At 52.0% G+C, this 26,809-nt stretch overlaps 1 protein-coding gene across 4 annotated transcripts in view; it reads right to left on the reverse strand.

Moving 5' to 3' along the window:
- The window catches only part of MCF2L (MCF.2 cell line derived transforming sequence like), a 112,731-nt gene that overhangs the window by 78,658 nt on the left and 7,264 nt on the right, over positions 1 to 26,809 (reverse strand). The window contains exon 1 of one of the 4 annotated variants that reach the window (XM_081082349.1): positions 18,779 to 19,010. The exons of the other annotated variants lie outside the window; for them this stretch is intronic. Coding sequence (XP_080938475.1) covers positions 18,779 to 18,881 — 103 coding nt within the window. The 5' untranslated portion in view covers positions 18,882 to 19,010. Of the gene's footprint in view, positions 1 to 18,778; positions 19,011 to 26,809 lie in introns of those variants that run through there. 4 annotated transcript variants of the gene reach the window in all.

Below are 26,809 nucleotides of genomic sequence, written 5' to 3' on the forward strand. Positions count from 1 at the left end.
GGTGCCATGCAGGCCTGCGGGAGCTGACCGGGTGGCTGTCCTCCCGCTGGCCGTGGTCACCCACCCCGACTCCTCACTTCCACAGCGAGCTCCAGTCGTGGAGCACGGCAGTGACCCTGATCGAGGTGTGCAGGTGCCTCTCCATCCTGGGGCCACGTGCCACATGGCATGAGGGACCTGCAGGGAGGCTGGGGGGGGGGGGGAGGAGGGCAGCGGGTCCTTCAGCGTGTCTCAGCACATGAGCACCTCAGTTCCATGCACCTGATGAAGTGAATCTGTGGACTATATTGTCCAGTTTAAACTAATGCTCAGCAAAGAACCAAGTGGCCTAAGAGAAGACAAGTCGGACTAATACCCAAGCACAGATGAACCAAGATGACGGGTGGCCCAGTGAGATCTGCGAAGACAGGGCCCCAAACAATGAAAACTCTCCAGGTCAGTGTGTTTAATCGTAAGTGAGACAGCAACCCCATTTTCCACTAGGCTGAGAGCATCTTCCCAAATCGGTAGTCTTAGGTGTGCCATTTATAAAAGCTCCCATGCACAAAGGGCAACTTTCTCAACAAAATAATCTAATTGAATAGTTATGTGGGTTTTGATCCCAGTAACCATACACCCATTAAAAAATAAAAATTTAACACCTCCTACTTAGTTTGAAGAACAACAGATTAGCATTAAGAAAGAGACATTTCCTTGACATCAAGGAAAAGGGAGACCCGTCAGCTGAATTTCAACACCATCTGCATAATTGCTGAAGGAAACCAAGGATCAAGATAGAGAACCCAGCCTACTGCCCACGCTCCCATCTCAGCCGCGATGGCTATGAAAACAACTTCATTAGAACTGAAAGAGGCTGGTGTGGGATCTGCTCTGATTCATTATGTCAGGTGTGGGAACACTAGGAACCTATTGAGTCATATGACTCTTACTTAAAACATGTTTTTGTAGTAAGAGCAGTAATGTTTTTTCCATACTATTAATAAATTAAAAATCATTAATATCTAACCTCTCCTCATTGAGACATCTTGGATCTTTGTGTGTATAGCTGACCACGAACAACATGGATTTGAACTGCAAGGGTCCACTTAGATGTGTTTTTCCCCCCAGTAATTACATGCAATATTGCAAAAGTATTTCCTGTTCCTTACGGTTTTCTTAATAACCTTTTCTTTTCTCTAGATTGCTTTATTATAAGAATACAGTGTATACTATGTAAAATACACAATATGCATTAACTTTTTGTCATGTGTAAGGCTTCTGATCAACAGTAGGCTAATAGTAGTTAACTTCTGGGGGAGTCAAAAGTTAGATGCGGATTTCTTGACTGCCTGGGGGGTGGGCACTCCCAACCCGGGGTCGTTCAAGGATCAAGTGCATGTCATGGTTAGCAGAGCAGCCCTTGCGTGTCATTTGTAAGTCGTCACACCTGGGCGGGGTGGACACATGGAGAAGCGCAGGCCCGGGTTGAGAGGCCACCACGCATGCTCCTGCTCTGTCACGCCTGCCTCGCCTCTCCGTGCCCTGTGCCTGGTTAGGGCCAGCCCACCGTTAGGGCACCACAGTGGCTCCCGACCCTGAGGCTGGGCCTGGGCCAGCCCACCTTCCCAAGGGGCCCTCATGCCTTGATTCCTTTCCTTGAAGGGGATTTGGGAACAGAAGCCAGTTCAAACTACCGAAGGCCTTTGTGGCGCTGCGTGTCGTTCCCTCTGCTTTGCGCAGACACGGTCCCCGTCCCTCCCCGCCTCGCTGGCCCCAGGTCCCACCTCCTGGCTCAGGGGTCTGGCCTTGCCCCTTGGCCCCATGAGCTCTCTCCGGATTTCTTTGTCTGCCTCCTGAGGTTTTCTGTTGGTTTTATTTTAGGTCCGAAGCCTGGGCTGCCGTCTCCTGTAAAGGCAGGTGGGGTGGCCTGCTCCCACGGCTCCTCACAGGCTGGTCCTCAGCACCCGCTAATGGGCTCGCGACTCACAGAGGGTCTCACACCAAAGGCAGCACGGCTCTTCCTCCTCCTCGAACCCCAGACAGCCTACACTCTAATGGCCCCAGTTCATAGCAAGCACGGCCGGTTGCCATCTCCTTTCCTCCTGGGGTTCCCTGTGTGTTGTCCCTTCTGCCAGAATGTCCAGACCAAGCATGGCCTGGCTCGCTCTGTGCACACGCACCTGGGAGTCGTGGACTTCCTGTGACATTGGGGTCACAGACTGTGCGTGGAGCTCTGCTGGACCTTAGTCTGTGGAGTGCAAGTGGCCAAAGGTGCTGGGCAGGTCTGACCGCCTGTTCTGGAGGGGCTGGTTTCTGTCCGGTTTCCACAGCACCCGGTATTATGGGCAGCCCGAGACAAGGACACTTGAATCAGGTGCCCCAGTCAAATTATCCAGAAGCAAGGACGTATCCACCCACCCTCCCTGCACTAGGCACAGAGTGTGGAGAGTCTCGGTCACGATGCCAGGGCCAGGACGGAGCCCACGCTGGGCCACCGAGTCTGGGCCACAGAGAACACCCCCCACCCCCTCTGCTTTCTCGCAGGCTTCCCTTCTAACTAACTTCAAATCCATTCTGGCAGCCTGATCAGCTTGGTTAATAAGTCACCATAGCCCGGCTGGTGTGGCTCAGTGGTTGAATGTTACCTATGAACCAGGAGGTCACGGTTAGATTCCTGTTCAGGGATTTCAGGTTCCACCCTCAGTGGGGGCGTGTAGGAGGCAGCTGATCCACGATTCTCTCTCATCATGGATGTTTCTATCTCTCTTCCTCTCCCTTCCTCTCTGAAATCAATAATATATATATATATACACACATATATATATACACATATATATATGTATATATATGTGTGTGTGTATATATATGTGTATATGTGTGTGTGTGTGTATATATATGTATGTAAAAGTCACCATAGCCCAGCCAGTTTGGATCAGCGGATGAGTGTCCTTCCAGGAACCAGGAGGTCACCGTTTGATTGCAGGTCAGGGCACAATGCCCAGGTTTGGGGCTCAATCACCAGTAGGGGGCGTGCAGGAGGCAGCCGATCCCTGTTTCTCTCTCATTGATGTTTCTATCTCTCTACCCCTCTCCCTTCCTCTCTCTCTAAAAATCAATAAAACCCTATATTAAAAAAGTCGCCACCACCCTCCCAGTCAGGCCTCCTCCCCGGCCCCGCCAGTCTCCTCACCCTTTGCCCCTGCTCCAAGCTGCCCCATTTCCCAAATTCCTCAGTTTTCCGTCTCATTGCACCTTTGAGTCTGTTTCCCAGTTGTTTTATGCACGTTCCCTCCCCAAGCGCAGCAGACACGAATGCTTTGGGATTGCCCAGAGTGGGATCATAGCTCCATTGACTCTCTGTGGGGTCCTCAGGTTTCCTTTTGCCGGTGTTGGATACTGCACACAATAAATGTGCACGCAAGTCCCAGTGTGGGTGCGCACGAAGGTTTTACTTAGGGAGGTGCAGGAACCCGAGCCTGAAAGACCCAGAGCACCTCGGGGAGGCCCAGCAGAAGTCAGTGGATGCCCGACAACTTGGGTGCAACTCTACACGAGGGGCCCAGGACCCCTCCTGCGGGTCCCAGAGCAGAAGTGCCACCCGCAGGGGCGGTGAGCAGGGCCCGGGCACCACCCCCTGCCTAGTCTCCATGAGCCAAACAGGAAGACGCTCTTTGTCTCACTGGAAAAACAGACACCGGAGCCCCAGACACCGGCTCTCAACAATGAGCTTCTCCCTCCTCCGGGCGGGGCCGGCACCCAAGTACTTATCAGATCCATCCATCCCTGCCTCCCAGGAAGCGGGAACAACTGCTCTATTTTTCCACACGGGCTGTGACCTGGGAGGAAAGGGCCTGGGCAGGGAGCAGCATTCTCCTCCTCCTAGATCAACAGCTCATGTCACAAACCCAGCCATTCCAGGTGGGTGCTGTGGGATAGACACACAGTGCAGAGAGCAAACACAGCTGGAGCCTTCGGTTAAATAAAATGCCACCGTAGCCGGGTTTAGGAGGGTGTGGAGAGGGGACATGTGCTGTTCTGGGTTGGACTGTGGTGACCTCGGTCTCAGGACCCACGAAGGCTCTCGATGGGAATTCCGGATTCTAAATCCAACCACTGGGCTGGGTCTCGGTGTCCTCCCTGGACAGTAGTGGGACAAGGTGACCTCACACTTCAGGCTCACAATGACTGCTCCATCCGTGCCATGGTAGGACCCCAGCCACAGGCACAGAGGCAGGCAGCCCTGGGGCTAGACCCCTGCAGGGACCCCGGCCCACACCTGGGATGTGGAGGTGGAGACCAGCCGGATCTGGGGTGCCAGGTGTGTCTGAAGGTCTGAGCAGGAGTTTCATGAGGGTGGTGGGAGAGGGAGTGGCCGCTCAGATGCCAGGCAGGAGGCTCGCCCATACAAGCCACATGTGGAAACACAAGCAGCCCTGTGTTTGCAGGTAGGTGGGTGCTACAGGTGTCAGCGCTTGAGAGAGCTAAGAGGGCAGGCGCCAGATCTCAGCATTGGGAGCCTGCACCCAAAGGCCCATTGGATCCAAGTCTAAGGAAGACCAAACTGGTGACGGGCTCGGAAATTGGACAACAGCAACACTTGCAATGCTGGCGGTTCCCGAGCCCTGGCTGCAGAGGGCTCTGCCCCTAAGCGTCCCACTGGCATTTTCCTTCACTCCTTCAAGGACGCCCTCCACAGGCGTTTATAGCACAGACTGGAGCCGAGAGCAGAGTGCCTGGTTGAGTCCCAGCTCTGTGCCCATCTAGTGCTCAGCGAGCTTGGCCGCAAAGTGGGGTGATGGCAGCCACTCACAGGATTGTTACAAGGACAATATAAGCCTGGACATGGGTGCAATGCTGGGGACTCATGCAAGCCACCGAATGAAGCAATGTTCTGGTAAGGATGGGAGGAGCAGACACACAGATGAGCTCCATATACCTCAGAAAAGATGAGACCAGGAAAGGCGACCGAGAGTCGGGTGTGTGTGTGTGGGGGGGGGGGGGGGCGGGGGGCGGGCGGCGGTCATCCCTGAAAAATGACCTTGGGCGAACACCTGGGGGTCCCAGCAGCCCTATGAGGAAGGTGTCAGCATTCCCATTTTACAGATGATAAGACTGACCCTCTTGTCTCAGCTCACAGAGAGGAAGGGGCTGAACTAGGATCTGTACCCAGCCGGATGGCTCCAGAGCAACCTCCATGGCACACCTGAATCCACAGCAGCTGACCTGGGTTGCATGGTGCCTGCCTGGCCACCTGCAGCCTCCCTGGACTACATGCAGGAGGTATCAGACTTCAGGCCCCGGGTAGAGGTGATCTCAAGAAGAAGAGGGGCACCTCAGAGAACAGAGAACATTTGTGTTTACAGCATGACTTTCTCCTGAGATGATGGGTGTGGCAGTGGGTCTCACCGCAGGACTTGACAAGCAGGGCCATGGGGCCCACTGGTTATTGAGCGGGGCCTTTACCCAGGTCCCTGACCAGCGGAATGAGTCCAGAGGGATCACCGAAGGCCAATGCAATGTCTTAAAATGTTTTTTAAAAGTGTTTCCCAGCCGTAACCGATTTTGCTCAGTGGACAGAGCGTCGGCCTGCGGACTGAAAGGTCCCAGGTTCGATTCTGGTCAAGGGCATGTACCTTGGTTGCGAGCACATCGCCAGTAGGGGGTGTGCAGGAGGCAGCTGATCGATGTTTCTCTCTCATCGATGTTTCTAACTCTCTATCCCTCTCCCTTCCTCTCTGTAAAAAAATAAAGTTAAATTAAATTAATAAAAATATATATATTTTTAAAAAGTGTTTCCCCAACCCCTAAGATGCTTTTACAAGTGCAGCTTCCAGACTCACACCGAGAACCCCTCCTCGGGCCTCCAGGGCAAGTCCCGGGGCCTCCCCGGGGCTGTGCCACTCTGCTCCTGCCCCACGAACCCCTCCAACTCAGACACGCGCTCGGTTCTCAGTGTCCACACCCAGCGCGCTCGTGTGCTTCTTCATTTACCAGGGAAGAGGAGGTGTAGATCTGGGAGTGCCCCCAGGAGCAAGTTGCAGAGTTCTGAGGACGTGTCTCGAAGCCAGGCCTGGGAACAGGCTTCTCTCCTGCACCCCATTGCAGGCTGCCCTGGGACCCGGACAGATCTCTGCTTTCAAAGTGTTCTCCTCTAGACTCTCTCGAGTCCCTGCAATTCACTCCATTCTGAGTCAGGGTTCTTGTTCTGCCATAACCCCATCCCCATCCCCAAGTTGCTATTTCTTCTTTGTCTGCGTTGCACTCCTTCGGACAACCTATATGTCTTCATAGCCCAGATTCAACCCTTTAAAGACCATCCTCGTGTTCTCTGCCCAGACTGCTGTGGTAGCCAGGCCAGCTTATCTTTCCTGGGGAGTTGAAGCTTACTTCCTCCATCAGTGGTCACTGAACATGGCAGGGAAATAGCAGGTACTAATCACAAGGACTATGGTGACACGTAAGTATACTTACTGGGAATCTCACCACACCCGACTCCAGGATTACGTGCCATCAGTGGGTGGGCCCACAGGACCCTGGCTGAGAAGTGGCCCTACATCCAGAACTGAAGGGGTTTTGAGGAACCTCCACATCTAGAACATCTAGGAAAGGCTTTTCCAAGTTGGTCAATCATGTTGGAAAGGTCTTCTTTCACTCCAGACATTTTCTAAGGCTCAACTTTCGCTTTCAGATCAATCTGAGACACAGACCTGCCAGAAGTGCAGGTAGAGAGGCAGCTCAGGGCGGGGCTGGTCATCAACCAAGGTCCCCACAGTTCCTGCAGCGGGTGATTGACAGGTTGAAAACAGGCCACAGAGCAGGAGCTCCGGGACCATCCGTCTGTTGTCTTAAAATCAAGCTTTTGCTGAGAGGTAACTGTGGACTCTCACCTGGTTGTGGAAAATGATGGAGAGAAATCCTGAAACCTAACTTCTCCAATGGTGACATCCTGCAAAACTCCCATGAAGCTCCAGGGAGGCATCAAGACAGAAACATGCCCTTTGATGGCCAGCACCTCATCTCTCCACCCCCACCACCTCCTTTTTCTTTTAAGTGAAGTGGTGTTTATTTTGTGGTCATATTTTATGTATATTTTTATGTCAAAGGGAGAATGATTAATCAAGCAAGCTGTTGGTCTTTGCAGCATTCTCCCCGTCCTTACTCACCTTCCGTCAAGGAAGGCCAATGCTCAGTCGAACAAACACATCTTTTGAATTGAAGCAATTTCCCGTGTATTTGCAATGTCATCCATGAGTCGGATCTTTTACCCGTTCGGACCTACATGCCAGCCCTCACAGACATTGCCAGTTCTAAAATGGGCTCCATCACCCCATCTCCTTCCCTGACATCTGTCTCCATCAACGGCGCCACCACCGACCCCCCAAATCCCAAGCCAGAGGCCTCAGAACCATCCTGACGACTCTCCCTGGAAAACATCCCCAGTTCTGTCTGTTTGCCCCCTGCGTCTCTCCAGCTGCTCCCCACCCGCCCCTCTCTCTGCTACCACAGCGGTGCAGAACCTCACTGTGAGCTGGGCTGCCCCAGAGGTTCTCGGTGACTGCTTCCCCATCGAATCCACATTGCCTTCCTGAAACAGAAGTTTCATTGTACATCACTGCTTAAAGCCTGGGGCCTCGGGTTAAAAGTCAAGTTCCTAGACAGAAATCCCCACCTGCCTGTCTGGCTACGGCCCCTGCCTCCCGGAACCGTTCCGTGTTTGTAATCAGCACACATGTTTCTTGACCTGGGATGCCCCCTCCCATGGTCTCTGGGCCGCCTTTCCCACCACAGACCACAAGCCTCTCCAGGACCAGGAGCCGCCCTGACCCTCATCTTGCAGGACCTGAGCTGGAGCAGGATGCTCGGCACACGGGGGTGACGACGGAGCCAAGGCGGCCACGTGAGCGCCTTTTTGGCTTTGCCTGGAGCCTGAACCCTGTGCAGACACTGTGCGGTCAACACCAGGCGTTGACAGAAAGCGTTTTCTTTTATCTCGCTCAGAGCTCAAATATAATTTAGAAGTCACTGTTTTTAAAAATCAGAATGTAAGCGAACTTCTCGGTGTTTTCGAGGTTACGCTGACCTACAATGACTACAGAAATCCTAATGCAACTTAAAAATAATTGACGAAGAGCGTGGCTGTGAAATGTTAGGAAGAGGGGTCAATCAAGTAAGTGCCATGTACCCTCGCCCTGCCTCTCCCCCCTCCCCTTTCAAAACAAATCCAAACCAGAACATTCTCTGTCAGGTTCATGAAGAAGGCGATCTGGTGAGAAGTGGTCTACCACATCACTACGCAACTGGCTCAGCCAACCCAACCCGTTCAACACTCGCCTTCTTGCGAGTTGTGCTGATTCCCAAAACCTACTCTCAGGGGACAAAGACTCCACCATCTACAGAGGCCAAGAACGAGCCGCTGGAGTGCGTCCAAGGCCTTGGCGGCTGCATCAGACAGGAACCGGCGGCCTGTGTGTCTGCCATCCTCGGACAGACAACTCGGGGTGCGCTCACACTTGGCCTGGAGCACACAGCTCTCAGGTCAGGCGTATTCCTGAGCACACAGTGGTTTCTGTTAATAAAAAGGAATGCTTTTTTTTGTTTTGTTTCAGGAATTATTTTAAAGACAATGAGAAGATTACTAAGGCATGTACAAAAAAGGAACTTTTAACAAGAAATGGTCCTCCGGCCTGGAATCCCACACGCAAGACAGAGCACTGACGAGTGGGCATGTGGTCGAGACCGGAACAATCCAAATCCTGACCGAAAATGAGTTATTTCTGGTAACGTAAGGCATGAGGAGGTCTCCTGACTCTGGAATTCACAGCATCCTTCACAGGCCACGGAGGGCAGCCGGCTGCACGTCCGTCCTGGTCTCACCCAGCTGAAAGACGGGGCATAAAAAGCGAACGTCTGAGGAATGTTCTAAAATGCAAATTTCAGTTGCCTTCTAAGCGGTCCCATTTAACATGAGTTTTCACCTAACACATTTACAAAATCTGAGGGATTTTTGGAATGCTTCTTATAAAATTTCCAACATGCTAATGAAATCATGCTTTAAGAACATCTGCTTTACTCCCCGGAATGAGTCAAGCAACTAGAAAATGTGTTGGAAACGAGTTTGTGTCATTCAGGAAAATACCCACCGTAATAGGGGAATTAGGTTACACAACACATGGGACAAAATACACTGAAGAGGAAGGCAGGCGGGCCAGCTTTCTTAGAGACACTTTTAAGGAAGTTCTAGGTGAATGCCTGGGCTCACTTCTAAGTTTAGTTCAGACTGTGCTTTTTGGAGTGAGCACACCTTCACCTCAGGGCCCTGAACAGAAGCAGCACTCTCCTCCCTGGGGCCCCACCACCAGGTGAAGTGGACCCAGGTGCCAGACCTTGTCTGTGGGCAGGGGGTGCCAAGGGTAGCTTCTCAGGGCAGGAAGAAGCAGGTTTCAAGAGCCCTGTTCCAGCTCAGGCAGCTCTTCCCATTGAACTCTCTCTCCCGAAGTTGATTAATATCCCTGGCAGGTTCTCCTGCCCGATTGTGATCTATCCCAACTGCTCATGAAGCCATAGGGTGATAGTGCAGCTTTCTCCCCAGCAATGAGCCTGGGCTTGGCAAACGGTAGCACCCCGTCCCTGCTTCTCAATGAAGGAATGAAGGGATGAAGGAAGAAAAGCATTTCTTGGGTCCTTGACACTTGTTAATTCATTTGTTCTTCGCTTAGTGCAGAAAAGTTTATTTTTCTGAAAGTTTGTTCTATAGGAGTCATGGAGGGTACTCTGATCACTCATTCGGGCAATCTTAGAAAATAAATGTTTACTCACAAGAGTGGACATATTTCACACTGATGTTGATTAAAATTGCAAACGGGCAGTTATCAAACCCAATGCTTCCCGCCCCATCTAGTCTGGAGGTATGTTCTTTTATATTTCTCAGGGCTCTCTCTGCATGATGTGTGTTTGTGCTGGATCTATTTAACACACTCTTTACTTCCTGTGTTTTTTAAAAATATATATATTTTTATTGATTTCAGAAATGAAGGGAGAAGGCGAGAGAGATAGAAACATCAATGATAATAGAGAATCACTGATCGGCTGCCTCCTGCACGCCCCCAACTGGGGGTCAAGCCTACAACCTGAGCATGTGTCCTTGATCAGATTCGAACCTGGGACCCTTCAGTCCACAGTCCGACGCTCTATCCACTGAGCCAAACCAGCTAGGGCTACTTTCCGTTCTTGAAAACCATTTTTTTTCTAGAGATGTAGAAAACGTAATCCCTCTGACCCCAACTTTTCTGTGATGCTGTAGGATACAGAACAAAACTGCCACAACAGGTTTCACAGTCGTGTGGCCCACACATTTTATATTCCTAGTGTTCTTTCAACATAAGACAGTGACAAAGAAGGGCTTTGCTGTTCATGTTGCTTTCAGGATGGGTAGGGTTTCCTACAAAGCAGAACCATGATAAGACTGATACATTAAGAGAAAAATATGATCCAATTACGATTCCCTTTGCATCTCACACAGAGTCTATGAGTTAAGAAAGGGCCCCAAACGTTGAACTTTATCTCCTGCTCAATGTAGAATGTCCTCTAAGGGTCACCACGGAGCCAGCTGACATCAACGTGTGCGGGGCACCCACACGCAGAGCCACCCAGCAGGGAGGGCTGACACATACCTGTTAGAGGCTCAGGGGAAAGGTCCCAGAGCCCGCTCCGAGACAGCAGAGGCGGACATGTGGCGTTCACCGCTGCTTTTCTTTCCTGTCCTTTCATATGCTTTTTTTTTTATATATATATAAGGGTAGCGCTGCACGCCAGAGGTACCAAACAACCTTTCTTGCTTGCCATATAATAGTAGAAAAAAATGTGGTAGATAAAGAGCATAAAAAGTATCCTGTGCCCTAGCCAGAAGCAGCCATACCCACATAGCAAATAACGTTAGATGTTATTCATGTTTCCTCTGAATCATAACACACTGGGCAGTGCCAGTAAACAGCCCCGGAGTGCCCACTGGCCCTGCAGACGCACCGTGCACACCTCCCTAACCGGAAGCCTCCCATCCCCAGTCCTTTCCCGGAAACTTGCTTCTAGACACAGACTCTTAATTCAGAGCAACTCGCCTATGCCCAGCCCCGCTTATCTTTCCTCAGGACACCTCACACGGCCAGCAGCGGGCTCCCACTGCTCGCAGAAAGGACTCACATTTGGGTGCACCCTCTCCCCTGGGCACCTCTCCGACACTGCTGTGGACGGCGATGACCACGCAGCACTGCGGGTGGCGCCCCTGTTGGCGCTCCTTACATCTGTGTCGGATGTCACATGTCCACAGCACACTCGCCAGTATCTGTGTTCTTAACACGGCTTCTGCGGCATCACATTGAACACCCAGTTCTAACAAGCACTTGTGTCCGAGCAACACTCTGACCTCAGGCTCGGAGGCCCCTACCTGCTGTGCACGGAGACGCTCCCCAGCCCAGCTCGCCCGGCCTCCTGCTCGTCCACGCAGAGCAGCTAAGCTTCCTGAGATTCAGGACTCGATCCTCAAGGCTCCCGAAGGCCGGTTTCACTTCCCCTGTTTGCCACTCTGACTCAATTTTAATTTGCCAGTCGAGTATTTTTAGCCAAATAGGGAGAACGGGGCACCCAGCGTGTGCCTCCTGGTCTCGTGGCAGCCGGTCTCGGTTGGATTTCATTATCACATGAACAGCAGTTCTGGGGGAACCGGGAGGGGAATTTGGGTATTAAGTGAAAAAAAGAGGAAAAAAGACTGAGAATCAAAACAGAAACTCTATTGCCCATTAAAAACTTCGTGCTGTGGGCTTGGGAGGACCCTGGCCTGCGTCCTGGGCGCCCCTGCCCCCACCGAGGGCCTGCTCCTGACTCTGATACCTCAGTGCCGAAGCACACCGTGGCCTGGGTCCCAAGTCACACGGACATGCCTTTCTTGTTCTCAGATGTGAGGACAGGGGGCGAGAGAAGAAAGAACCTCTGAAGAGCCCTGGGGCGTATTTTCTTCATAAAACCTGAACCCAGACATTGGCCAGTGGTGAGTTCTAATATTCTTGGGGTCCCCCAGCGTCGCTGAGAGGACCCGAGAAGGCACATGAGGGAGGTGCAGGACCGAGGACGGGGTGCGGGCATTTGCTCGGCTCTTGTTTCTGATGCAGGCGAAGCTTCCCCAGGACCAGGGTGGCAGCAAGGGGCTCCATGGGGCCTGGGGCTGAAATGACCAAGAACTGAGCCCAGCACTGGGCGGTGGCCAGGCACCCAGACAGCCTCTCCTCTAACAGTCCTCCTGGGGGGCTGGAGGGAGCCAGCACCTATGCTCTGATTTCCCAAATTCTCATCCCCACGCGTGCAGTTCCTCCCAAAATACTTTAGGACCAAGGACATGTCCTGGGGATCACTGAAATGGACCATTTTCACAGCCCCCAGAAGACCTTGCCATCTGGTCTCTGTTCTATACGCAGCTTTCAAATTCTCAGGCTTTTCCTCTGGGAGGTGTCTCAGCACCAAGTGCTCACTGTGCCAGGACCCGGGGACCCGGAGTGCGGAGACCAGCCCGGCTCCGGCACAGAGGGAATGCAGTGGGCCTCTCCAATGGGCTATGCTTTAGCCGCCGGCCAGTGCTGGACCAACATGATTAACTTCACACTTCACGGTGTTCTCTCAAGTGCTTAAGGCTACCTAGTCCAACTGTGGATTCAGCCCAGTCACGGACTTCAGAAGCCTCCATAGGAGCCTCAATTTTCCTGTTTTACAAAAAGATAAATCGAGGCAGCCCCTGATGTCCTGGGCAGAGCCCTAGCCCCACACTATGAGGCCAAATTCACTTCCGCCTTTGAGGCTCTTCCCCCAGGCTGCCTTCTCTTCTCCAGCCCCGCCATCCTGACCCTCCCTCTCAGGCGTCCAGGGGTGGGGGTGGGGAGGGGGGGGGGTTGGTCCCTCGGGTGAATTCCCTGGCCGACCCACCACCTTCCCTGCTCCCTCCCAGGTCTACCCAGCAAACCCAAGCTGCATGGGCAAGTCACCTGTCAGCACCCACGCCTGCTTCCCCATCACTGTGGTCCCTCCTGACAACCTCCAGGACAAGCCATGTTAATTCTGAAGCCACTGCCTGACCCTCCCGTCTGTACAATGGTGACATGGAGATCAGACGGTGACACAAAGCTTTGTAAATGGCAAAGCTCCAGGTCTGATGATGAGAACTCAGAACCAGGGGCCACATAAAATGTGGAGGAAACATTCAATGGCTCCTCCTGCCTTCCCTGCGGCTGTGTCTTCCCCAGCAGGACCAGATCCCGGTCATGGGGACGTCCGAGTTGAGTTCTCACCACAGAGAGACGGGGAGCCAGCCAACTCAGGAGCCATGTATATACAACCACATTCCAGGAGACCTTCTGAATGTCAGGGGTGAATGAAGGCACCCCCTTCCCTGACAGGAGACTGCTCCGCCTGGGCATGGCCCTGGGCTCTGTGCCGGGACTGTGCCGGGGAGATCCGCTGGGATCCGCAGCTTCCTGGAGAGCGGACAAGGACACAGCTTTGTCCTGGAATTGTACTTCACCGAGCAAGTAAGTCACCAGGCTCGTGTCACTCTGTCCAGGAATAATCAATACCTCGGGGCTACCGGCTTCTGCTCTGTTTTGCATTTTACACGTGCACCCTCATGTATCAAGCGCCCCTGGCATGAGGTCTGCTGCAGCCCCGATGGGCTTGCTGCTGGCTGAGCTCTCCCCTCTCGAATTCCGACCAGCCGTGGAGCTTACACTTGCTAGCAGGGGGAGATCTTTGCTTTTGGGTAGCTGATGACATGACTTAGAGTTATCCAATGATAACTTTGGTGAAAGGAGGCTCATTTGCTGATAATCCCCATTCCCTGGGCTATTCCAGGCTCCCAGAGGACAGACTGCACATCACTCAGGACAGACGGCACCGTCCCTCACCAACACAAGAAACCCACAAGAACCATCTCCACAGTGCACAGCGCGAGTAACCACTGCCCTGAAACCATGGCCACGCAGCCAGCAGCCCTGACACCGGGATACCGGGTGTTCCCAGGACACCGGGGCGGGCGACTCCAAAGGGACGGTGGGTTGCGGGACCCACGGACTCACCCTCAGCCATAGAGAGCAGCCAGGAGCACCTCTCAGAAAACATGTAGTAGCACTTCATCTCAGACACGGAGATTCGGGTAGCATATCTGTCTCCCATGGCTGAGAAGCACACGCGGGCGGCAGGCGATCCTGCAGCCCTCCTGCGGTTACCCATTAGCTGTCTCCCACTGAACTTTGCTCACTAAAATGTACCTGAGGGACCAGCTGGCTTTTTACTTTCGTTTTTACCCATGAACCAGAGAATGAAGCATTAAAAGGTGATTAATCTCCTGCAGGCCAACATCTGCCACTCCACCCTGCGCATTTGCACACGCCTCCCGGCCCGTTGGCCAGGTGCGGGGTCACTGAAAGAAAAAGGAACCTCTGGGTCTGCCTCGGCCTCAGTTCAAGGCACAAGGGACACCTCTGCTGGCGTGACTTCCCTGCGCGTTTAAGCAGGCGATGGGCAGGTCAGATACAGCTATGCGCCACACCAGCTGGGAGAGAAGCTATTTGCTAGACATGTTACATCCGACAAGACTGTCCAGAACGACTCCGCGTCACTACCTTCTTCCATCTGATAAAGTTCAGTTCTCTGGACACTAGTCACTTGCTGGAACAAGCAGAGGCAGAGCCTATATTTATTTAAAGGCGGATGAGCAAAACAGAGGTACAGGCACAGTGTTCTAACGCCCCTCACTTCTCTTCTTAGCTTTCCATTCAGTCTGTGTCTCTAACAATCTGTGGTGTAGAGCAGGCGCCCCCACCTGGACACCCTCTTGTAGAGTCCTGAGATGTTCAGCCGCCTCATTCCCATCACAGCTGGCCCTACCCTGCCTAGTAGATGGCCTGGGCTCCCCGGGGACAGTGGGAAATATTGCCCCCCCCTCCATGCTCACGGATCAAGGCCGCAAACAGAGTCCGTAGACCCCAACCAGCAGGTGACCAGTGATATGCCTCGTGACACGCTGTAGTCTAAGCTGCTTAGACAGTGGAGCCTGGGGAGCTGAGGGTTTGAGCCTGCAGCCCCAGGGCTCCCCAAAGAGCAGAAATATCAACCCTCCCACCCCAGCTCCGAGTCTTCCTGGGGCCTGAGCCAATTTGGCCTGGGTGGTTGGGGTAGGAGGCCAGGAGCAGTGACTTCCACCACGTTGCCTGATATTTTAAAAAATCATAATAAAAAAATAATAATAACCAGATTTCTTCAAACCATGAAACTTCTTACAATAAGGTTGACTAGAGTCCCTCAGGAAATATCTCAACACAAGTATTTCTTCTCCGAATACGCACACTTTAAATAACACAGCACACTTTCCTCTTGTCTTTTCCGGCCTTAGCCGCTCATCTGGGAGTTCCAAAAAGCCAAAGAGAACGACAACAACGAGGACGCCTGCTTCCCCTCTGCTTTCTGTGGCTCCTGAAAAGATGAACACCAGGTTTGCAAACATAAAGGCTGTTCTGAGTGAGACCCACCGGATCCAGATGAGGCCAAGTATCAACACTGCGTCTCCCCCAATGGTTATGCTCACTTAAAGCTGCTTACGAGAAACCCGGGGCTCCTCCCCAGGCATCCTCCCCTCAGTGCTGGCCTCAGCACAGGCATGGGCCTGTGCCTCCCCAGGCCACAGGGAAGGCCAGCCTCACATCTGGCGGCCTCTGCTATGAGGTCCAACACGGCACCGATGGCAGCTCGTCTTGCTGAGAGAGACTGTAAGCCACAGGTCAGATCCCCCTTCCAGCAGTCAGCTGTCCCGAAACAGGCAGAGGAACCCAAACAAATGCCGGAGCCATACTGTTGTCTCTGCTTCCTTTGGAAAAGGCCTCACTGAAACATTGTAGGTGCCTGATTTTCCAAAAGACAGGAGATATTCCAAAGGGGTCACCCACGGAGTGAGCCACTGTTTCCACTGTACACAGCTGAGTTACTGGTTTCCTCCAGAATTCCTTCCAGAATGACCTTTTATTTTGCATGTGACCTGGAATCCAAACATGTTCCCTCTTTGCATTAGCCACCAGGAAGCTCAAAGAGAAATTCTGTGCTCTCTTGCAGCGACCAACTCACCCAGTTGTCTCAAATATATCTATTTGCTTATTTTAATTAATTCTGGTTTTGTTTAAAATGGTCCCTGTCAACCTGAAGCATGTTTCCAAAAAGAGAATCTTTCAGTTCTAAGTAAAACTGTCGGTTTTCCTGGCTTGTTGAAACGAATGTCCTAGGACGGATGAGCACAGAGGGAATGCCCTTCCCTGTGCATTCAAGTGCCCACTCTAGGTCATGGTTCTATTGCTGAAAGTAGGACAGATCAGAGGTGCATTCAAGAGATTATCTCTAACTCCCACTTAATTAATTGGTATCACGTTGTTTCTGGTTATCAAAGAAAACTACAATCTCGCCACTATCCCTTCTCCCCGTGCCCTCTACTTGGAGTGTGAAGTCTGACTGTGGAGTCAACCTGAGGATACTTCATTCAATGCTCAACCCAAGGAAAGGAGCTGCGGAGCCTGGAGAGGTCTGTCCACGGGCCCGCCCCCGGCCAGCCTGACCCAGACATGCATGTACCCATGGGTTTTTGAGGAAGGAACCAGGACAAATTCCCAGGCAGGAAGACTGCCGAGCCAGGCTGCTCCTCTGGGAGCAAGGAAAGTGTAAGCAGTGGGTGTCTGAGAGCTGGGTCTCCACTCCTGCAGGTCGTGGGGGTTTAGCTGTGAAGTGCCAGGCTGCGCAGGTGCAGGGAGGCTGGGCAGTGCGGGGAGGCCAGGGGAAGGGGAGTGCAGGGAGGCGGGACACTGAGCCAGGAGGGCTGCATGGAGCCAGGCTGACCCAGGCCTCATGTCACAGAGCACTGAACTGCCTGTCCTACACATGGGTCCTGATGACCGACAGGCAAAGCCACAGCATACAGCTATCTAACGAGTGCTGCCGACGAAGAGAGAAGCCACTCAAGTCAGAGGGCACCCTCCCTGCTCCTGACCTCTGCACAGGCTCAGCGATGACCCCAGCACCAAGGGCTCTCCTTTCACAGCACGGGGATGCCCGGGGGGGCCCCATTTCACAGGGAAGGGGACACCTGGGGGGCCTTCATTTCAGAGACCTGGGGGCCCATATTCCCCAACGGGACACCCCTGGAGCAGTAGATCCACTTGCCCAGGCCACATGACTGGCGGGGGCAGTGGGGGCTGCCTCAGGCCACCCCCCTCCCTCTCTAAGTCTCCAGGCATCAGGATGATAATTCAGCCCTTTCCCAGGCAGGGGTCCTCGGTGCCACCCTAACAGAGCCACAGCACAGAACCCCCAGGGCCAGGGCGGGTCTGGTCAAACAACTCGGGGACCGCCCCACCTCAACACCCAACAGCGGGCTTGGGAGGACTGGAGAGACAGAAACGAGGCCTTCTCATCCCTGTATGCGCTGGGCAGGGCCAGGGGCCACACAAGACCCTCGTAACCACGCCACGCACTCTGTTAGGGCAGAAGTCAGTGGCCTAACCCTGAATCATTTGTTCCGATGCAGCTGAGCTCAGAATCACCACCGAGAAGTGGAAGCAGTAAGGCTTTCAGTCCCCGCCGCCCCCCTCACCCAAAGGGAAACTGAAGGAAGCTCTCCTGCCCATGGCTGAGTCTACCCCCAGGCCACCAGTGTGGCCACCAGCCACACCAGGGCCACGCGCTCAGCCCTGCCCAGGGGGTGCTGCTGGTCAAGGCCCCGACAACCAAGGTCAGGGAAGGTTTCACAGAGGTTCACTGGTTCTGCACAGGCATCTATCATCCTCTCCCCAGTGCTAACTGGCCGGCCCTACACCCTCCCCAAAAGGGAGAGAGCCATGGGGCCCCCACTCCCAGAAAGGCGTGGAGCTGGCTCTGACCTATTCCTGATGAGTTGCATGCTACATCAGGGCATCTGTCCAGGGAACAGATGCCACCCTGACGCCCTCACCATGCCCCACAGCAGGCCCGGGTCACAGAGCCAGGCACAGCTGCAAGGGGTTTTCAGGTTCCGGAAGAAGAGAGGGGGTGCTCCTGGGAGGGAGGACCGGAAATGTGTGACAAGGCTCTTTTCTCCAACTCAGTCTATTAGAATATCCCTGCTCCTTTGGAAGTCAATTTGTAAAAACATTATTTTGAGACCCGTGAGAATTTCAGTTGTGCCGTCTGGCTGAGCAAATGCTCAAAGCTCCCGCGCCTTCTTCTAGTAGAAGCAGTGCCATTCAGAGAGAGCAGCCCTTCCGAGGCAGCCTGCTCCTTGGCAGGGAACCGCCTGCCCGAGCCTGGCTCGCTGGCTCTGGTGTCTGGCTGCAGAGGACAGGAGCTCGGACGCCGGGGCAGGATGGGAGGGCTCTGCTCCATCCATCCTCCCACCTGCAGGGCACCCTCCAGGCAGAAAGGGCACCGCATGTAAGCCTCGCGTGCCCAGGTGCTCAACTTACCAAATGCTTTCCTTGTGTCTACCCCATGATCAGCCCAGCAAAGCAGAGACAGGCGAGTCCAGCTTCCTCAGAACCGGAACACTTTAAGTAAAGCAAATGAAGCAAGACCTGAAGTCTGGCTTCAGCGGAGATTGCCCAACACGTCACTTCTAACCTTTTTAAAAAACTATTGCAAATGGCACACATTTTTCAGTCAAAGAAATGGACAGGCAAGTGCCTGCCTGCTAAGGGGACACTTGGAGCCTGTCCCTGTGTGCCCTGGACGGTGCCACCCCTTCCCGCCTCACCGGGCTTTGGGCGCCTCGAGGTCCCCCGGCGCCTCCGGGTCAGCAGCCAGAATCGACGTTGGGGGCCCCCAGGGGCTCCCTGTGACGCTCGCCTCTCAGCCATCACTTGGTCTCTCCACCAGGGACAGGCAGCAGCAGCAGCAGCGGAGGCTCTGAATCTTCAGGATAGGCTCAGACGAGGTCCAAACGCGGCCCCTGTGCCAGAGCAACGTGGTTTCTACCGGCCTGCAGGCACCGATGACGGGGGCCAGGGCACCCGGTGCCGCTCTGCACGCGGGGCCGGGCACACAATCTCTAGCGACCAGAGCGTCAAGTCAAGTCTGTCCCCTGGAGTCCCCAAGTCCAGGCCTCGCTCTGGAATAACTGCCTGCACTGACAGTCCCCTCTGCGCAGCTCAGAACCTGCCCTCGCCCCAGGCCTGCCTCCTGCCTCCCGCAGAGACAGGGATGCTAGCCTGCCCGCCACACCCTGCAGGACAGGCAGCGGGAGAAGATGCCTGTGGTGTCAGAGAAAGGCTCCTGTGGAGTGGAGGCGAGGCCACACCGCACCCAGCCACTCTATTTGCAAGTTCTGGGCGTTTCCTTCCTTAGAAAGGGGGCTTGTGCCGGAGCTCCGAATGTTAAGGAGCTGCTCTGAGGGCCCATGCCAAAAACACCTTCCAAGTTCAGGAAGTCTCAAGTTCAAACAAACAACTGTACAACTACAAGGCAGGAGGAAGGGAGGGGAAGCAGCCCCAGGCTTTCTTGAAATAAACTGGAAGTTCCGCTGCCTGTTGCTCCCGCCTGTTGTCCAGCTTGGGAAAAAGGAAATGATAACGGCGTTTTGCTTGGCAAGCCGACACTTTCCATGGAGAGATGCTGAGCCTGCCCCAAGCCCAGCGGCTCCAGAGCCTGGTGTCCTGGCAACTCCCCCGGGGCGGGGGTGGGGTTCAGGACCGCCCAGGGACCACTGGGGATGCTTCTCTTGCCCCAGAGCTGCTGCCCGCTCTGTGCCAGCATCGCGTGGGGCACATGCTGGTGTTGCAGATCCTTGCCTCCAACCTGACAGGCAGCAAACTTCAGTGCCATTTAAAATGCAACGCTTAGGCTCGAAGGGCGTAAGCGTGCTCATTCCATGCTGCAGGTTGCAGAACAAGGGCGTGACGGAGGTTAGCACTTAGGTCTGTCTGAAGGACCAGGCTGTACCCCTGCACCACGTGCCCTTGTATAAGCTACTGTGATTAGAGCAGGCATCTCCGGTTGACAGCAAGATAAGCGCATTTATTAATTTCAGCCTTTCAGGGTGCACCCCTCCTCCCAGGCATGTTCCTAGGTGGATGCGTCCTTCCCGCTGGAGACTGTGAAGCTGAGGGGACAGTCCTGGTCCGGGGAACGTGCGCTTCCTCAGCCCCTAAGCGGGCAGCTTCCCACAGACAGTGATTCTGCCCAGCACGCTCTTGGTGACACGGAGATTTGCACTTCTGAGCACTAAAGGTGTACAGAGTGAGACAGGGCAGGCGGAGCTGGTGCTGGCTACTCTAACCCCCCTGCCACCACCCCCCATGCCCAGCTGGTACCTGTGGGTGTGGCAAGCCGGCCTCTGGGGCCACCTGAGACCTCACGGAGGGAAGCTAGCTCACTGTGCGGCCTCCTTAAGACGACACGAGAGGAAAACCGTGCACAGAACCTGGACAGTCACAGTCAACACTTCCTTCACCCAGAGGCAAAGGAAAACCCGGACCGAGATTCAAAGCATGAGCCACGGGGGCTGTCGGGCGCTCGAGTTTGCATGTCTGCCCTTCACACTGGCTTCTAAGCACAGGCCCTCCCAACACACAATCAGGAGGAAACAGATGGTGTGTTTGATGTGGCAGGTCCTCTTCCCGTGACCAGGGATCCTTCAATCAGGTTCAGGACACAGGACCCCAGGGAAAGACCCGCGGAAACGCGACTGCTACGTGCTCACAGAAGCAGCCCGCCACCAGCCGATGACCAACCGCAGCGAGCATCTGCCATGCGTCTCAGAAACACAGAATTTCTGTCGTGGATCTTTCTCCCCTCCCCTTCCCCCCACAAGTGTTAAGATGTGCAGAGAAAACTGAAAATTTGGAATGTGGGGACCATTCCCTGAGCAGCCAGAAGTCAGAACACACACACACACACACACACACACACACACACACACACACACACATGCGCGCGTGCGTGCTCACGCAGTTTATGATTCGATGTGTTCTTTCCATCCAGTGAATGTGGGTTAACCCCGTTCCCCCCTAAATATCTAAATATGTTTTAAAGATGTTACTAATTGCAACCGTTTCCAAAAGTCAATTCTGAATCTCAACCTCACTCACAATCTGTCAGTTTCCCCGTCTTGTACGTTTGCAGCCACTGGGTTTGGCAAACATCTTGAAAACTCTAAGGGATTTTCCCAGCAGCCAGTGGGCGTGCCCTCCCCTAAACCCCTCTCATAGCTGTCCAGTGAAAAAATACAAAAAACACTTGAGATCCAATTCGCCCTCACATGGCCCTGGCCTTTGCTGGGTGGGTTGGGCGAGGCTAGGGGAAGCTGAAGGAACCAGAGCACTTGAGAAGTGGACTGACTTGTATCTTACGCCTCAAGAGTATATTTTACACAATAGGGCCTCAAGCTATTGTTAAGTTTCATGTCAATAAATGGCATGATTTTTGGCAGTAAAAGCATCTGAAGTTAATCATGGCAGGAGAGCAGGGAGGTACTTAGTGCAGTCTTCAACCAAAGAAGATGCTGGGTCATTGAAAATTCAATTCTTCCGGGGCTGATGCAGGCAGGGAAGCGGCCGCCTGCTGAACGCTCCATTGAAGCCACACTTGAGGACTCGGGTACAAATCTGTTTTCTCTCTTTCAAAAAACGGTGTGCAGAAAACCACACGTGGCGCTTGCATTCAGGGAATCTGCACGAGGTCGGCACGCACAGGCACGCACACCAGCACCCACTGCGGAGTCCCCGGCCCCGCCGGGCACGCCTCCCTCCACGGACAAGCGTGGTTTCGACTTCTCCGCACTTCATCCCTTTTCTGGGTTTTTCGCTGGACCTGGTGCCTGGCACCCCTGCTTGGCTGTGGGTGGATGGATGAATTGTTCTCCTCGCGCTGAATATTCCTTCCTAAATCTGGTAATCCCTGAGGTCCAGGGCCGCAACACACCTGGCGAAGCCCCCTCCTGTTCAGTGCCGAGCACCACCCCCCTCACCTGGCACTGCTCTCGGTCACAACCTCACAGCCCTACTTGATGGCATTTCCTGAGGGAGCCACACTGCTAGTCACTACTAAATTGTTCAGTTTTAATAGGGGGCTTCCAGTCAGGCTACTTCTTGTCATTTTTTAATGACAACATCTTCCCTCTAACAATGACAGAAAATTCTGGGAGCTGGGCAATCAAGATAACCCGTAAGACACTGTAATTCTCTAAAATTCTGAGGCCTCTGTAACCCAGGAATGAAACCATCGTTGGAGAAACCAAAGTTTCTTTTTAGGAGTAAAAGAATAATTAATTGATCTGCTTAATTTTATAAAAGAAAGTTCCACCACAACTGACCAATCATGACAAACTCTAGAGATTATGCCCACCCAAGTCGCGTGCATTGAGAAGTCTATTAAGACACAGATAACAGATGACATGGTGATTGAGTCCTTTCTAAGCTGCATTTGAAAAACAATCTTTCAAAGACATAGATTGGGATGTGGCTGGGCCAAATCTTAAATGAGGGAATGAACATGCAGCGCATAGAATGCTCATTTCTACTTTCCACATGAGGTTCTAACACTCTTCACATTAAGCGATGGTTTGTGCCTAGATGGTTCCTGGTGAAGTTTCCAGACCCAGGCAGACCCACACTGTCAGGTTCCACCAGGCGGACACGTCAGCACAGAGCAGACTCTCTCTGAGTGTCCGGTGAGGATGAATGAACGTGTCTTTACAAGGGAGCGATCCTGCCGGTACTAAAGAATGGCTTTCAGAAAACAGTAAAAATTTTAGCCCTTGCAAAATTGATGGAGTCATAAAATTATAAAACTGACAAATCATGGAGACCTGACATGTAGGTGCATTCAACAACTTCCTGTATTTTGTCATCATTTAAATATCAGATGACATAGTCTTCCTTCTGAAGGATTCAGAAATCCAAACACTTGAAAGAGTTTTTATCTTTAAAGACAAATCATCCTTATAAAAGTGAAGTCATATTTGGGACAGTTCACCATCCCCAAAATCTTGTCCAAAATGTCATGGATGAAATTAACACCAGTTCTTTCCTCTGGTGAAGTAAGTGCCACAGGCATGGTATGACTATAAAAATAAGAAATTGGTCTTTGTGCGTTGGGATTGGATTTGTTTCTTTAATACTGTTATTATAATGAAACAAAGCAAAATGCTAGAACATCTGCTGAAACCCGAATTTAGATACACATCAACCACTTAATTCTAAAATTCAGAAAGAGCATCTACTCTTTGGTACTGTCAAACTTACATCTTTAAATTTTCTTGAAGGTCTCCCAAAAGTTCATTTCCCTCAGTATTTGTGTACCTTTTGGGACTTAAGCTGGGACGCATGTTCCTCTGAGGGGAACTAGAAAGATCCTACTTTGAAACTCCTTCCTAACAAGCTGGTGCTGCGGCCCGGATCCAGGGTGTGCTCTGTGTTAACAGCACTTTGGAGAATCCCATCTGGGTAGCACAGCCCCTGACACGTCCCTTCCTCTCTGAGCCACGGTCTCTCAGATGCTTCCCTTTTCTTCTCACTTGCCTGGGAAATCTCCACATGCCTCATTACCGGGATTGTTCATCGGAAAACATACTTGGGGGTGATAATATGTAATAATGACAGTGGCAGCCACATGTACTGAGCGCAGGAGCCAGCCACTCACTAAGCACATGCGTATGTGACAACGGCATTGAGAAGTATTTGCTGAGACCTTCTGGCCCACAGGCAGCTCTGAGTGCTTTTCGTGTGACTTTAACTCCCTTGCTCTTCATAGTAACCTGACAAGCTGCTCTTGTGGATCCACTTTACAGATGGGGAAACCGAGGTACTTCATGCTGACAGATGGCAGAGCCGGGGTTTGAACCCAAGGTGATGTCTCCAGACAGTGTTATCACTAACACTCACACTGGCTCTCTGCAGTGGTGTCATTCTTCTTATCATCCCTCAAGGCAGAAAACCTCATTCCACATTTTATCCAAATAGGACTACAAGAACATCAGCTATATTTTAATTTCAGAGCTTAAGTGGAATTACAATTTAGGCAACTAGATTTTTGTATGTGCATCTGACAACTGCAATAGCTTGTTTTGAAAGATAGAACACATGTTTCTTTCTCTAAAACCAGGGGTATAAAATGAATATGACCAGATAAGTTCTTAGTTGATCAGAAATACAGAAGTGTGAAAATAATATTTATAATAGTACAAATCCAACTGCAAGGATTACTGCTATCTACTTACACAGAGATGATAACCTGGCAAAGAGGTAAGCTTGGACAGACAGAAAGAGCTTCCAACCTTGGCTATGCCTGTGTGTGCAACAGAAGAAAACGAGCAGATATACTCCCCAGGCAGCCTTCGTGTGCAGACTAAGCTGCAGAAGACTGCATTTGGTTAAATTGTGAATCCATGGACCCTAACAGACCGTTAAAATTATTCTCTTATAGGGAAAATGTATTTACCTATTTCACGAGTAGCTGATGATTAGAAAGCTTTTCATTGCAATGTTTATTAGTTATACCAAAAGAAGGGTTTCTCGGATTATGTTTTTTATATTTACTAGTCCATAAAAGTCTGATTCTAGGGGGAATTCTCAGTTATTAAGTGGATGCAGATGACCGGCAGCAAAGGTACTCTCACCAGGAACACTTGCCGAAGGAGCTGCTGGGAAGACATGAGTTGGGTAAAGACTGGAGCAAACCGGCCACCCTGAGTGGCCTTTGTAGAGGCAGTACTGCATGGTCCCAGGGGGACGCTCACAAGAGCCTGGAACATGGTTGGTGTTCTCATGGAGCTCTAAGGGTAGTAGGGAGAACAACGCAGATCTGTTGAGTGATTAACAGACGATGCAAACCGCACATGATGAAATTCTACACGGGGCTATGAGGAAATGAGGTGAGCAAGGCCAGGAGAGCTGACTGGTCCAGGAATTGTTTCTGGGAAGGGGGAGGCTGAGTACTGAGCAAAGATGTGGGAGGACCCTGACAATGTGATCATCATCTGGAGACACTGGCGAAGGAGGGCAACCCATAGCAAGAATCATGTTGAGCGAACTGATATGGCTCCACCAACACAAGACCCACTTAAGTCAAAACAGTTTACATTTCTTCGTTTTCCTTAAATAAAGCGATAATTAGCAAGCAAAAGCAGATGCATGAATGTGACTGATTTCTGCAAATTCAAATTAAGACTGCTCTCTTCAAGATGCTTAAAGCAGGTTGCCTTCAAGGTCTCCCTCAAGCAGCAGATCCTCGATAACATCATTTAGTACAACAATGTTTGGTTATAATGTTGATGAGATAGCGTAGGAAGTTAACTCTTATTTATAGTCACAAAAAAGCCTGTGGTAAAATTGGTTTCATTTCTCTTAAAGTCACAGAACCTACTGAGGACTGTAAGTGAGGACCTAACTGTACTGTAAAGCAGGGGTGAGGGCTGTCCAGCCTGTGGGACATACAAGGCCCTCGAAACCATTTGGTCTGGACCTGACAGGACATTAGGGGTGAGTTAATTAAATGTTTGACCAAATACAGCAGGCTAATTTTTAAGTTGATAATTTTGTATGGCCCATGAATGATGTTATAAATATCCAAATGGCCCTTGGCAGAAAAAAGGTTTCTCACCCCTGCTGTAAAGTATACGTATTGTCTTTTTTAAAAAATAAATATATATTTTTTATTTCAAAGAGGAAGGGAGAGGGAGAGAGAGCGATGGAAACATCAATGATGAGAAGGAATCATTGATCGGCTGCCTCCTGGGGATTGAGCCCACAACCCAGGCATATGGCCTGACTGGGAATCGAACCGTGACCTCCTGGTTCACAGGTCGATGCTCAACTGAGCCACATCAGCCGGGCCTACAGATTGTCTTTTGAACACTCCATTTTAACCACCAAGAGTGTTACTGTTACAAACAGCCAATACTCACTTTGTGTGTGTGTGTGTGTGTGTGTGTGTGTGTGTGTGTAATCATGTCCATTGAACATGAAAATCTCCGAGACCTTTACAAAACATTTGAGCAGGTCGAGCAATTTTAAAAGCCACTGAATCTGAGAGCTGCCAAGGCCACTACAGGTCCCCAGCGAGGCTCCTCGGAGTCAAGGGGCCAGCACTTTCCAGCTCTGTCTCAACAGCCAGCTCAACAGCCAGCACTCTGTGTTTGGAGTCCTTTGGAAAAATATTTCCTTTTAGTCAAAATGTGCTTCCTGTAATTTCTACTCATTGATTCACTCTTAACTCTTAACTCTACTACTTGGAGGCCAAGAGAACACCTCCATTTCTGTTTCTGCTGGACGGTGGCTGGCATGCTGGACGGGCATGTACGTGTTTCTGGCAGGTCTTCTGTTTTCCAACAATAGTTAAAGAGAATATTTCAACAGATAATTTAAAAATGAGAAGACAATGGAGTCATCCCCCTGAGAACTGCCATTCTCCTATTGGATGGCTGGTTGTTCAGCTGACTATTCAAAGCATACTGTCTGAATTAGTTAGCAAGTCCCATACTACTGCTGCATGACAAGCTATATACCAGTTCAGTAACACATCCTATCTAATAAAGAGGGAATATGCTAATTGACTGCTATGTCCTCAAAGATGGCAGTAACCACAGCCACAAGATGGTGGCGCCCAGACCCCTCAGTCCCGCCGGGGCGCCTGCCTCCGGAGTTCCCCAGTCCCTCAGCACCCCAGCCGCCCAGGGCCGGCCGAGGCTTGTGCTGCTGGCAGTGGCAGCAGCAGAGGTGTGATGGGGTGTCGCCTTTCCCTGATCGCCAGGTCGCCTCCTGTCCCTGAGGGCTCCCGGACTGTGAGAGGG

This window comes from Myotis nattereri (genome assembly GCF_964212035.1).
Source record: "Myotis nattereri genome assembly, chromosome: 2".
Lineage (NCBI taxonomy): Eukaryota > Metazoa > Chordata > Mammalia > Chiroptera > Vespertilionidae > Myotis > Myotis nattereri.